The following is a 13,534-nucleotide window of genomic DNA, read 5'->3' as shown; positions in this document are numbered from 1 at the left end:
ACATTCAATTGAGTCGAGTTTACAAATCTTATTTTATAACTTAAACTTTATTTGAAGTTTCATCGAGTCGAATTTATGAAATTCGAGGTAAATCAAGTTAAATTTTATGAGTTTCTATTTAATTAATTATAAATATTTATAATGTTACGATATTAATTGCTTGTATACGATATACATATGTATGTTTTCATATGTGATATACACATATCATGTAAAATTGAAGGACTCAAATCAAACTTGAAAAATCACCCACAAATTACAAATAATTTTAAATTATTCAAGTCCTATTTTATAACTCAAAATTTATTTTAAAATATTTAATCAAATCAAGTATGTTTGAATTTTTAACATCGAATCGAGTTAAAAAATTTATTTATTTTTTAATCAAATTGAGTTTTACTTATCCCTAATCTCCACTTCCCGTTAGCTTCACCCCCGACACTTGCTGTAAGCCAATCAAGGGATAATCATGCAAATGAAAACCACCAGTAGTTTTGCTAAGGGCCATGGATGCCGATAAATTTATCCATAATGATTTTATCACATGCGTTGGTGATTACTTTCAACCCTTTAGCCACTTTATCCAGCAAATCATGCAACATCTATGATTTGTAAATCCACCTTCAATCCACATGTTTACATCCATGTCAAGAATTGTTGAAGAAATATGTTATGTACATCCATATTCATGATATACTAAGAGGCAAACAAATATTCAAAGGACTAAAACGTAAAGAGCCCCCTATTTACCAGAAAATACCCAAAACTGAGATGGCAAAGCCAAAAATAAAAGGATCATTGAAAAGATATTCCGGGAAATTTCAAGCAACTTGCTTTTGGTAACTAAATAAAATTACCAGTACCATGTTTTGAAGCTAGTACTAAAATTATCACTTTGTATTAACTCTGCATCTTCTGTTATCCATGAACAACAATCTGTTGTCCCATGTCCCCACCGGCAGGCAGCATAACTGAGCTGTGATGATGTACAAGGTACCACCGTCCGTGATGGAACTCAAAGACGTTCGTCATGTTAAATGGTCTGCTATCTATGTCAACAAAGGTTTTCATAGTAACCCATGCCATGTCTGTCAGTACCCGGGCTCGAACATCTCTAACCTGAAAATCAATCTCTTGCTCCCAATTAAATGCAACCTGCCAACTCTGTATTACAGCATTATACCTGCATGCAGTAAAAACCCAATGGTGCTCGGAGTTAATACGGTATATAAAGCAAACCCGTGATATAAAGGCTTGAACCTAATCGAGTCAAATACTACGGTGATATACATTCTACATGCTGATAAACTAATCTTAACCAACTTACTGAAGCATCCAATCTTCTAATGTGATGAAAGATCAAGCTTGTGACAAAAGAGATGACCAAAAAGAAAAGGATATTACCGTCCAATGTATCTTGAAATAAATGTTTTTCATTAAAGCTTTCCCCGATCATGATAGGAAATACATCCTCCATTTATACAACTCAAATATAAATGGTAGGTGCTACATTCATAGTTCGGATTCTTAAATTACAATATCCGTCATTTGTCAAGAACTCTATTTATATGTAGTTGATTTGTGATAATAAGTAGAGAGAAATGCATCGTTATTCCAATTCATGAAGATACAATAAAGCACTCCAATGTAGGAACCAAGTTATCAACTAAGGGCACAAGCAACTTTGATGTCATAAAAGCAAACTATAATCATCTTACAAGTTAAAGCTCTTCTCTAACTTCTCTAGAGACATCTTAAATAGGTAAACTCATTTCACTCAAGTGATCATCTTACAAGTTAAAGCTCTTCTCTAGAGACATCTTAAATAGGTAAACTCATTTCACTCGAGTTTAATCAACCATGCAACATTACAAATTCAACTAGGCATAAAAATGACAAACGCAATTTATACCTTTCAAGGTGGAAAACATCTACATTAAAATGTTCAAGGAACAAGATAAGAGAATTAAATGACACGGCAAAATTTATTGGCTTTGTTCAGATTTTACCCAGACCTACCTCAAAGCTAAAATTTCATATTAAATTGCAGAATCCTGATGAAAAATGATAGAAGTTATCGATATTTTAACACTCCAACATAAGAACAAAAGGAAGTAAACTGCATTTTCTTGATATCAGACCGAAAGATTGTACCCTGAAAAATGTTCTCCTGATGCGTGAATACACTTTACATAATCCGCATTCAGCCAAAAGCAACTCATAGCAGGAAAAGACCTATTCCTGATGATGTTAAAGAATTCTGTATTAACATTCATTATGGCTCTTGTAGCTGCATAGTATGCCTTCCACCCATTAACCGGAGTTACACTATCTTGCTCCAACGTAAAATCCTAACAAACAAAAGATTAAGGCATAAAATTTAATAAATAAATCGAATTGAGAAAGATATCGAGAACAGGAACAGAGTTAATTACAAAACATCACCATTAGGGGAAAAATTAAATCAATTCTCTATAACAGTTGATATCATATAAAACAAAAGAATAGAGTGAAATTTTGGAAAAGAAAGCTCATCTCCTTTGAGGAAATTAACAGCAAGCATTAAGACGGGTACATCTCTTCATTCGAGATAAAAAAAAAGCCATGCGATGATTCTGTGTAGTCAGCTTTCTCCCAATAAACTATGAACTATAAATAAATAATGAAAGACCAAATTCATACCGTCATTGGAAATGCAATGAAAGGCGAAATAAACTATGAACATTAGAAATTAGAATTCATGAAAATCAAAATTGAAGTCAAAAAATAAAATAAAAATCGAAAGGAAACAAAAATTGGGGGAACCGGGTACCTTGTGATAAAGCGCTTTCCAAGCATTATCATCATTGGCGGCCTTTCTCATCAGCGAATTAGTCATAGAAAGCCGGCAAAGGCTCGGATAATCCAAGTAGCTAAGCGCGTGAGTGGTAATCTCGGGCACCAGCTGCTCCATCATTGACTCCCCGCTCTGCATCTCCGCCGCTACCTTGGAAACATCCGCCGTTACCATTTCATCCTCCACGGCACCAGCCCTACCTTCGTTAAGAAAGGCCGCGGAATCGGTAGTGCCGTTGCAGGAAGACGAAGGTGTGGCTTGTCTGGTTTCCTCTTTCCAGGTTGACGTGGCGGGAGCAGAGACGTTGGATTTGTGAGGCTTCTTGAATAATGACCGGACGGCGAGGAGGAGTGGGAGTAGGGTAACGATTGTGGCTATGATCAATGACTGATGGGAATGGAGAGCGATGGAGGGGCTATAGGAAATCTCCATTCATAAGACATTAAAGCTCCGTCGTACATGAAATAAAACCCTAGAAATCTCCAGTGATTCCGAATAGATAACTAATTAAAACGGCGAAAATCTTATGTTTTTCCGGGTAATATTTTTTTTAAAGAAAGGTTTTTACAAAAAGGAATAAAAACTTAAACGGGATTCAATTTTGTTGCAGAAAGAGCGGAGAATCGTGACAGAGACGAATATGGAGAAACTTAAACTAGAAAAACAGGTCAGTATTGGGGGATAGCTTTGTAATTTTGCAGTTTTATTATTTCTGCAACGACGTCGTTGGTCATTTAGTTTTTCTTTTCTTATTTTCAATAATTTAAATGATTATAATATAATATTTATTTATAATTTTTATTATTGATAACTTATACAAACTATACAGACATAATTACTCGAACTCAATATTTCAAGAAAGAACAACATTTCCTCTAACCATTAAAATCTCTTCATGAGTTCATTTTCATTAAATTTACATCTTTCGTCTAGTTATCCTCTAATTTTAGTAAATTTAATTGTATTAATTACTAAACTTATCAAGTTTGATTGATAATAAATTACAAAATTTTATAAAATTTATTTTTATGGTAGTGATAAGTAGAGTCAAATCCACATAAAATGATGTTCGATTAATTTTTACAAAATAAATTTTAAATTGAATTGAATGATAAATAGGGAGATATAATGCTCAAGTTAGATTCAAATCGGTCAAAATCTCAATTTGATCCATACACATTCCTAATCATGTTCGATCTTTCAAGATACACCATGATTGTTGGTCTTTCAAGTAAGATTAATTTTGACAATATATATACACTTTACAAATGAAATTATTCGAATACAAATCCTCTAAAAAGAATAACATTCTCACTTACTATCGAGACCATTCAATAGATTCAATTCTTTAATGAAAAGAATTTAATTAAAATTTGTATTTTTCTATATATGAATATATATTTCACATACATTTTTAATAAAAATAATAATTACCTGACAGTTTGTAGTTCATATGATGAGTTACAAACAATTTTACACAAATTTTTAAAATCATAAATAAATAATTATATTGTCTAAACAAATAAATAAGAAATGTAGCAAAGACGATGTATATAATTTTAACAAGAGCTCAATCTAAATCTAAACTTGAGCAATAACATGAGATTGCTGCACAGTAAATACAGGTTCAGTATTCAATGGCAGAAGACTCCAGTAAGATCCTTCACTGTCAATACAACAGCTATACCATTCTATTCTGTAAGAACCCACTGGAAAATGAGACACATCAAGTACACAACTTGAAAATCCTTGCCCTCTAGCATTTGGTTCAAAGCACACAAATTCATTCGCTATTTGCTCTTCATTTGTATCACTGTCCCTGAAACGCTTACCATGACTAGTCTTCTTTTCGCGCTCTGTTACGTAGCGGAATAACTTCTCGTTCATTTCTACCATGTCCTCACTTTTCCAAGGTTGAAGATTCGATTCCGTTTCTTCATTGTTTCTTTCCCTGTGGGACAGCTTCCGAAAGGACACTCTACTGTGAAGAAGACAGTACAACTTGGTCAATCTAAGTGAGAATTCGGGCGAGGCATTTCTCAGTTGAAGACACAGATTTAGCGAGAGGTGAGAGCCATACGACACGATAATCTGGTTTTGATTTTTGGTGTCTGTGCTGAAGACAAAGAGTTCTGAACCAATGAATGGCCTGGAGATTAACAATATTTCAAAAACAAGAACATCAGAAAAGTTGAACATATATCATTTATCACAAACAGCTCCACTCTAATTCTAGGGGGGAAATCGATTGCAGAAGATGACACTATAGCTCATTATGCAATGGAGGAGCTTACCTAATCTTCAATAGGTAGTAAAAGTTTTTTTTATTATTGAAAAAGTGCAGAGAAAAGAAGTAACTATTGGAAACAGTTTGCACGATATACCTTGTATGAAAAAAATACTTTGGCATCTGGAATGGAATTCGAAGCCATTTCCTAATAATGTCTAATAGTAGCTCTATCCCATTCTTCGTAACTTGGGATATGATTGCCTCATTTTCAATCCTGTTCGTCTCGCTTTGCAGACGAATCACAGTCGAAACTGCATACCTTGTTATATTAAGTATATCCTTTACCTCATGCCCACTTTTCATTTTACAATTTCTGGACTGCAGGTGATAACATTTTCTGGGACATCCTCCACTCTCTAAAAGTATCCAGAGATCCATGCTAATCTCTTGGTCAATATGCAATAAACGCCCAAGCAAATCTTGCAGTAGCATCGATCTTAAATCGCTATGCTTTGAGTTCTCTCGATCACAAGTTCTTAAATTTTTTTGAGCAGGGAGGTTTGGAAAGAAAACTGGGAATCCGGTACTAAAGGCCAATACTGAGCAGCTAAGTGCAAGTGTTGCAATGACTTTCAAACTCTCTCTATCCATACCAATGAAAGATGAGTTTATCAGATCCAATTCCTTTGCTAGTCTGTTCAACCGGAAAGAAAAGTGAGTGTATTTTTCTAAACATTTGACGTTAGTCAAAGCATTGTTCTGAACCTCAATTATGTTGCTAAAAATTTCCTGCTTAGATGTGTCCAACACTTCAAGAATTTCGCCTACAGCCCCAAGTAACTTTGTTCTGAGAGAAAAGAACCATCTCTTGAAACAGAATGCTTTTCGAGATATGACTACTCTTTCTAATGTTTTTATTGAAGAACATGCATTTTGGTACGCCCCAAAAAGAGTATCCCTATAATTGAGCACACTGTCATTCTCTGCAAGATGTTGTCCAAGTTCTCCAAAATTATCTTTCAAAAACGTAAGGAGTTCATTCATTCCCACTGAACCTAGTAAGAAAGACTCTTGCTTTGCCAAAGAACTAAGCCAGAGTTTTGCCTCAGAATGGGAAAACTGAACTAGCGATTTAAGCCAGCAGTAACAGGAATCAGACTGAACTCTTTTAATTAGCTCTGCAAAAACAAAAGTTGCTGTAATCCATGCTCCCTGACTTGCTGCATATATTCCTGCTTTATAGGCATGCCAGTTATCCCTCTCTGACAACATCTTGCAGGCATGCTCAAGGGTACCAAGTTCTTTCTTAAATGGGTGTTCAGTAAGAATTCCAACAAGACGAGAATGCAATAACAAAGAGTAAATGGTACGTGTATAGTAATCAAATACCCTGCCATGATGTAGATGCTCCACCAGAAGTTGTACTTTGTCAAAGACACTGGCAGTGATGGCACCAGCTTCATTGAGGATTTGAAGACAGGCGGACACAAACCGGTGTATGTTTGATAACAACTTGGACCTGAAGGCTTTGCCCATATCTTCCTTAAAGTCAATAACCTCACCTGAAGCAATTTGTTTACTAGCCAAAACATTTTCATTTAGATTTGCAAAATATTTGATGAATGAACTGATTTCACCCAACACTGTTACACCCAAATCCGGATGTTCCCCAACAAGCTGAAGAATAAGATTAAGAAGGTTTCTAACTTCTTGAAACATTCTGTTACTAGTCTGGCAGAGATCAGATGATGGCTTCACCAGTGATCTGACCTGTGTCATAACTAAAGTGATGACCTGCACTGGCAGAGGTGAGGAATAAACAGCAAAAGATTCACTATTTGTTCTTGCCCGAAGTACCGTTGACATATATGTAAGAATTCGAAGAGCTGCAAGGCTCTTTGACATGATTGGGGACTGGGATGCATTTTCTAGAATGGCTAATAGCTGAGCAAATTCGAGCTTCTCTAAAGAAGGGAGACCAGGTAACGTATACAAAAGGATCTGCAAATTGCCCAAAATGATCAACAAAGTTTAAATCAAACGACACTAAAGAACTCATTTACGATTTGCTTAAAGAGAACCTTATGTAAAATCTGGAGAGCTCCCCAATGCATGACTGGTGGAAGTTCCAGTTCATCTAGTATGCTGAATAAAGCTTTGATCATGTACATATTTACAAGAGAACAACACCCTTCTTTTACAAAAATAAGATGCAAACACCTTAATGCTGTTACTCGAATCTGCCAACTATTTTCCTGGGTAACATATCGCAAAAGCACATCCACCTGTACCCAAATGGAAAGACACAAACATATTAAGAAAGTCATCCCACATGAAATGTATTGCAAGAAAGAGAGATTGAGAATAAGCATTACACCCGGCCCTGCCCTGACCACGTGAACTGGGGCTAGAAGGAATACCTGTTCAGGAATAAGACTTGTTGACTTGGAAACAAGTTTTGAGAGTGAAACCAGCATGGCAATGATGAAATTCTCTTCTGAAGAATCTGACACTAGCTTTACACCATTCTGCAAGAAAGTAGTGACTTATATGAGCTAAGATCAAAAAATTCCAAACAGAGAGTTTGCAGGAGGAATTAATTATTTGAATATCATACTGATTTCTACTTGTCACTGAGATCTTCCTATCGTTGCATCACATATGGAACCAGTAGATCAATTGTACCTCACAGTAACAGTAAATAGCAACGATGGTCACCCTATTGTGCCTAATAGGAGTATCATATGTTGAAATTTTTTTGAAGGCATATGCAATGCGCCTCATGTGTAAGAATCAATTCTATAAAATGGATGAAACAGACAATAACTAATTTAACAATAAATGCCTCTTCAAAATAACATGCCAAGAAGGCCCTGAGAAACCTTGTACCATTCCATGATACGTTCATGGATAAAAATTGTCCTTTACAGGCCGGGTCATAATTTTGCACAATTAGCAGAAAGATGTATTTAGACAGTCAAATTCAAATATTCATGGTTCAGGAAATGAGTGAATGGGAGAGAGGAGAAGGGAGCACAAAACCTTGTAAGCTCTTCTTGAAACTGAATATGAGTAACTCATTCTAGTAAAAACACTTGCACCTGCTAACCTTACAGCTGCAGGTGTTTCTGGGGAAGCCATCATATTCACCAGCATCTCCAAGACAACAAATGCAAAGTCAGCTGTTAACTCACAAAACCGACTGGCAGAAAAAAATGATGCTTTCACCTATAGAAATCATGCAAAGGCAGAAAATAAGCCTTTATTGTGTTCCAAAAGTAAGTTATTTTAAGTGGCATGTAAATAATGACATAGCCAATAATAGTGTTTCTTATCTTTTATTTTTTCGATGTTCGGGAAGGCAGGTTGCTAATCTAATGGGGCAAGATAAGTGTCCGCAGATGAGTGAAATTGAGAGCTTATATAATGTCTAACACGATTGAGGGTCCTAATCTAAGTTAAGCACGTTAGTTTAAGCTCAAACAAGCTCAGGTAATCACATTCTTAAAGAAAGGGTAGAAAAACAGATTAGAAGGAATATTCTAATAACAACAACAACAAGAACATGGTCCTAATCTAAGTTAAGCACGTTAGTTTAAGCTCAAACAAGCTCAGGTAATCACATTCTTAAAGAAAGGGTAGAAAAACAGATTAGAAGGAATATTCTAATAACAACAAGAACATTTCATTTTCTGCAGCAGAAATACTGATGTTGAGCCACCAGAATCACCTCCAAGATATCAGAAGAGACCATACTGGAGAGTACCAAGTACCGTATCTCTGCACTATCTTTTGCAAAATCAGCCCAACAACCAAATAGAACTAAAGCCATTGCTCTCGACTCAACGTCACCTGTGTCCAAAACAATCTTCACTCTCCTCAACAGTTCTTCATGGTTATACACTCTGCTATTTAGAAACGTTCGTCTCTTTTGCTTCCTATATTTGTTGCTCTTATCACACCTGATATTTGTCAAGAAAATTCTGACAACAGACAGCCTGATTTTCTTATCACCAAAGCGAAATGCGTCTGCAAGCCTTAAAAGTAAAGTATTCGCAAACAGCCTATCCTCGCCAGGGACTAAACCGAAGATACAGCATACTGCCTTAGTTGCTTCAGGTTCTCGTCCCCACAGTTCCAGTCTTTGTCCTGTTTGTAAAATGGCCTCGACTGCTCGGGCTGAATAAGGAAAAACTCATCAAACTGAAGGAGATGATGAAATGGGTATGTATTGGAATTTGCGAAAATGAAAAACAAAAACAAAAAATACTGAAACCTGGGTTATTGGAGCGTAGAGCCTTGTCGAGCTGGATGCTCCATTCCATGGCACAAACAGCGGATATTTTGTCCATTGCAAAATGCGGTCGTCAGCTCAGCTACGACCTGGGTTATTGGAGCATTTAGACGAACAGTTGGTGGACATAAAAACAAACAAATAACGGGATACAGCAGGATCGACGTCAAGACCGACACACACACTGACTGCTATCTATGATGATGATAACGTGGTTAACCTTTGAATCCCGAACAGAAGACTTTCACTTCCATTTACGAGATCATGAATTACAGATATGATGATCTCACCCGTTTTCGTGTTTGGTTTGGTAGAAGGAAAACAATGTTTGTGAACCATGTTTAATGTTTCTGGTGCTACTGCTTACTTATTTCTATCACACTGCTGATGACCAGTGGCAATATGAAAAAGCTTGTGCTTTTCGGTCGTATACACTTCCTTTTTTCCCCAGTATGAAATGAGTTGTTCTTTGCAATGTTGTAAGAATTTGAGCGGTGATCCAAGTAATCAAACCATAATTTTTTTTTCCATTTTCATCAGTTCAATAATAATTAAATAAAAAATTATAAAAGAAAAATAAATTCAACCTGTTGAATCACTAAATGATTAAAAATAAATTTATAATAATTAAATAAATTTTTAAAAGAGATTAAAGTGAAAAACAGGAAAATTATATGTGGTCATCCATTATGGGTTTATATTTTTTCGCTCAATTATAAAAAATTACAAATTAAACATTAATATTTCAAAATTTATATTTTGTCAAACAGGAAAGTAACTTGCAATAAATGGTATGAAGCATGTTTAACCATGGTTTTCAGAACTGGACCGGTTAGTGAATCGATCATGCTACCGGTTTTCTGGTTCAATCAGTCCGACATGTCGGAAAAACCGGACGACGTCATAATTATTTAAAAAATTAAATAAAAATACCAAAAATATTTAATAAAAAATAATTTTTTATATCACAAGTTATATTCAAAGCAATTCATAACATATATAAGTTAATAACAAAATGATTCAAATTAACTACAACATAATAATTAAGGTAAAACATATTAAATAATAAATATAATTATATAACTATAATTAAAAAATAAATTTGGGGTTAAAAAATCATAACAAAATAATATTGTTTGGTTTAATTTTTTTTTTAAAACAATCCCACATGGCTAAGAAACATAGAAGAGTATCCCAACTAACTTCTATAAATAATAGAGGTAATTTAGCATTCAAAATCATTAAGCATTTTGGTGAGCATTGAGTAAACTATTCTTTCACTTTAATCAAGCTCGAATTTTAGGCTTCAATTGAACTTCTAATTTTTTTTTGAGTTCAAGCATTTTCGAGTTCAAGTTTCAATATTATATTTTGAGTTCGAGTTGAACTTGATAATTTTTAGCTCGTGAGTTTGAGTCGAGTTGAGCTTACTTTTAAAGTTTTCAAGTTCGAGTCGAGCTCAGCAATACTCTAGTTCGACTTGGCTCGTTTAACAAACGACGTTGTTTGATTTAATTTAAAAAAATAATAAAATTGGCGGTTTTTTTCGGTTTTTCCCGGTTTTCAGCCGGTCCGGTTTAAACGGTTCTGCAGTGCTGGCCGGTTCACTAATAACGGTTCAACCGATGTATATTGAATCGGACTAGGCATCAATTCCCGGTTAAACCGGTTGAACAACCGGTCCGGTCCGGTTTTCAAAACAATGTGTTTAATTTTGTAAAACAGTAAATATCATATTATTGCCATGTTTAATCATGTAGGTGAACTAAAGGATCTGCAGATTGCAGACAACGCATTCTTCAATTTTTATAGTTAAATATAAAAAAAAAAAATTAAAATTCAAATAATCACTTTTTTCCCATCTTTTTTCTTCTTCCTTAAGCAGGTCGGACGGTAAGAATCTCAACTTCGCCTATCTTCTTGAGTTTTTTTAGTAATGGCAGCCGGGTTCATCTCTCCTACGATTGTCAGCTTCTGCTCACTCACATTCGCCGCTATTGAATCGACGCCAGTTAATCAAAATCCCACATTGGAAACTAGAGAATGGTTTTAGAGAAAATAAATATGTTGATTGAGTCTTGTACCATAGATGTCGGCAACGATCTCCATAGCTTTCATCTTTGTCTTTTCATCATTCATGGTCATAATTTTCACTACCACCTGCAATTCAAAAGGTTGATATTATGTATCCACCTTTGTGTATATATAAATAAAAAAAATAAAATTAAAGTACCTGTTCAGGATATTTCTTAGAATGAAAGTACATAGAACCATCTTAAATAAAGAAAACTAAACTTTATATAAAAATTCTTTTGAGAAATATCACATATAACTTGATTTCTAACTTAATTCTTAATCTCTATTTATAGAAATAATTAATTGATTATAAAAAAACTTATTTAATAAAGATCTATTAAAATCAAACTTTTTACTTTTAATTAACATTAATAAGCTGATATTTCCCTGTTTTTTTTATTAAATTAGGTTTCCTATATTTTTCCATTTCCTTTTAATTTATATATTCGTTAAGAAGAATCAAATTAAATTCTAAGAGGAAATTAAGTCATTGTTCAATGAAGCTCATCAAGGATGTTGCATATATATATATATATATATATATATATAATGCTGTAAGAATATCTTAAATGGGTCATTATGAATCTTTAAAATGATTTTAGTGATTAAAAAGTTGTTTCTTTCTAGAAGTCCTTTATTTGAGTAGAGTTTGTCTGCAAAATTTGTGTATATTATCTATGATTAAGAAAATTTTAAACATATACTACCTTATAATCACTCATGCCTTATAATCATCTGAACTATTAAAACAAAACAGCCGTTGTCAACATTGATGATTGAGCAATTACCCGATATCTTCTATTGAGTTCATATTACAATTTTAATAATTTTAATGGGATTTTAAGAAAAATAAATAAATTAATAAAATGATAGAAGACGATGAGATACATTCGTTAATGTTTCGAGTGATCAAAGGAGACTTAGAAAATGATAACATCAACACCAACATGAGATGTGAATGAAACTTTTAAAATTTTAAAATTTTAAAATTGTTAAAAGAAATAAAATAATAATAAAACAAAAATATGATGACTTCCATGTCAGTAGAAAATAATTCATGTTAGCGGGGGAAAAAATCACAATCACTTAATATTTCTGATTTAACTTCCGTGTGAGAAAAATGAAATAATTTAAATTTAAATATGGTCAAAACTAAGTGATGAGAAGCCCAATTTAACCAATTTATACTGGCTTCGAAACCACTTCATGGGCAAATTCTGTCGGCTAGCTGTAATTTTTTTTTCAGTCCAACCGAGATCACTCTGAAACACTTGACAAGTGAACAACATTTCACAAACAAGACAGCAAATGTGCTGCTGTCTTTTGCCGACTCCTTGGAGAAAATTATACACTAATTTAAAAAGTTTCCACACTGGATCGAGAAGAGGGATTAAGGAATCGTTATCGAAACAATCCTATTTTGAAAAAGAATTATCCTTGGGTTATTTTCTATTAAGAACAAGTACGTGACCCCGCAGAAATTTCCTTCTTTCTAACAATTGAAAATTTGGGCCACCTAATGTCTACCGGTTCTTGTCGCCTTATTACTTACTATTCAGCAAAAGTTATGTAACCAAGGTAGGGGAAATTGGACAAATCGCATATTTAAGGACATATATATGATTTTTTTTTTGTTAAAGGTAGATTTTTAAAAAAATTAAAAAATAACTTATAAAAATATGGAAGATAAAAATAAATTATCAATGAAAATATAAAAAAATATCCAAACATATATGATAATTTAAAATTTTTAAAAGACAACTGATCACGTATAGCTTAAACACAGTAATAAAATAATAAGTTTACAAACCCTAAAAATATTAGACGGTGAAAATTCTAATTAAAGGTTTTCCAAACTACCCTTCTACGTAGGACGGCGGTAGGCCTCTTTTCATATTGATCCCAAACTATCAACTCATACCCTTCATATTTAGAATTTACAAAAGAAGAATCCTTTTTATAGGAAACTCACTACACACGAATCTAAACCAATATGGGACAACCAATGTTTTTAAAATTGGATTGGACATTGAATCGGTGAAGGTACTGATTCATTGATTTAACCGGGTTCAATCACGGTTGAATCGGATTTTATATA

General features: G+C 33.9%; 2 protein-coding genes across 2 annotated transcripts; both read right to left on the bottom strand.

Annotated features, from left to right (window-relative positions):
* Positions 1-623: 623 nt before the first annotated feature.
* Positions 624-3,364, bottom strand: LOC120155211 (F-box protein SKIP8-like). Its single transcript, XM_039166793.1, has 3 exons — positions 2,813-3,364; positions 2,155-2,351; positions 624-1,183 (listed from the first exon to the last, which is right to left on the bottom strand). Exons 1-3 carry the CDS (start codon positions 3,266-3,268, stop codon positions 919-921), a joined length of 918 nt encoding a protein of 305 aa, XP_039022724.1. The 5' UTR covers positions 3,269-3,364; the 3' UTR covers positions 624-918.
* Positions 3,365-4,417: 1,053 nt separating this feature from the next.
* On the bottom strand, positions 4,418-9,689 carry LOC120155308. The gene is made up of 7 exons (XM_039166865.1): positions 9,343-9,689; positions 8,797-9,245; positions 8,109-8,294; positions 7,487-7,594; positions 7,148-7,351; positions 5,221-7,067; positions 4,418-4,985 (listed from the first exon to the last, which is right to left on the bottom strand). The coding sequence occupies exons 1-7, from the start codon at positions 9,416-9,418 to the stop codon at positions 4,418-4,420; spliced, it is 3,438 nt and encodes a 1,145-aa protein (XP_039022796.1). The 5' UTR covers positions 9,419-9,689.
* Between the last annotated feature and the right edge of the window lie 3,845 nt (positions 9,690-13,534).

The sequence above is a fragment of the Hibiscus syriacus genome, unplaced genomic scaffold (assembly GCF_006381635.1).
Source record: "Hibiscus syriacus cultivar Baekdansim isolate YM2019G1 unplaced genomic scaffold, ASM638163v2 tig00111166_pilon, whole genome shotgun sequence".
Taxonomy (NCBI): domain Eukaryota; kingdom Viridiplantae; phylum Streptophyta; class Magnoliopsida; order Malvales; family Malvaceae; genus Hibiscus; species Hibiscus syriacus.
Note: the sequence above shows the minus strand (reverse complement) of the source record. Positions and strands in the feature narration are given on the sequence as shown.

Excerpts from the sequence above, each read along its gene's own strand:
- LOC120155211 (XM_039166793.1), bottom strand. The coding sequence starts at position 3,268 with ATGGAGATTTCCTATAGCCCCTCCATCGCTCTCCATTCCCATCAGTCA. Across the intron at positions 2,352-2,812 it reads GGAAAGCGCTTTATCACAAG|GATTTTACGTTGGAGCAAGA; the intron begins GTACCCGGTTCC and ends TTTGTTTGTTAG. Across the intron at positions 1,184-2,154 it reads TCAGGAGAACATTTTTCAGG|GTATAATGCTGTAATACAGA; the intron begins GTACAATCTTTC and ends TACTGCATGCAG.
- LOC120155308 (XM_039166865.1), bottom strand. The coding sequence starts at position 9,418 with ATGGACAAAATATCCGCTGTTTGTGCCATGGAATGGAGCATCCAGCTC. Across the intron at positions 9,246-9,342 it reads TCTACGCTCCAATAACCCAG|CCCGAGCAGTCGAGGCCATT; the intron begins GTTTCAGTATTT and ends TTCCTTATTCAG. Across the intron at positions 7,352-7,486 it reads CAAGTCTTATTCCTGAACAG|GTGGATGTGCTTTTGCGATA; the intron begins GTATTCCTTCTA and ends ATTTGGGTACAG.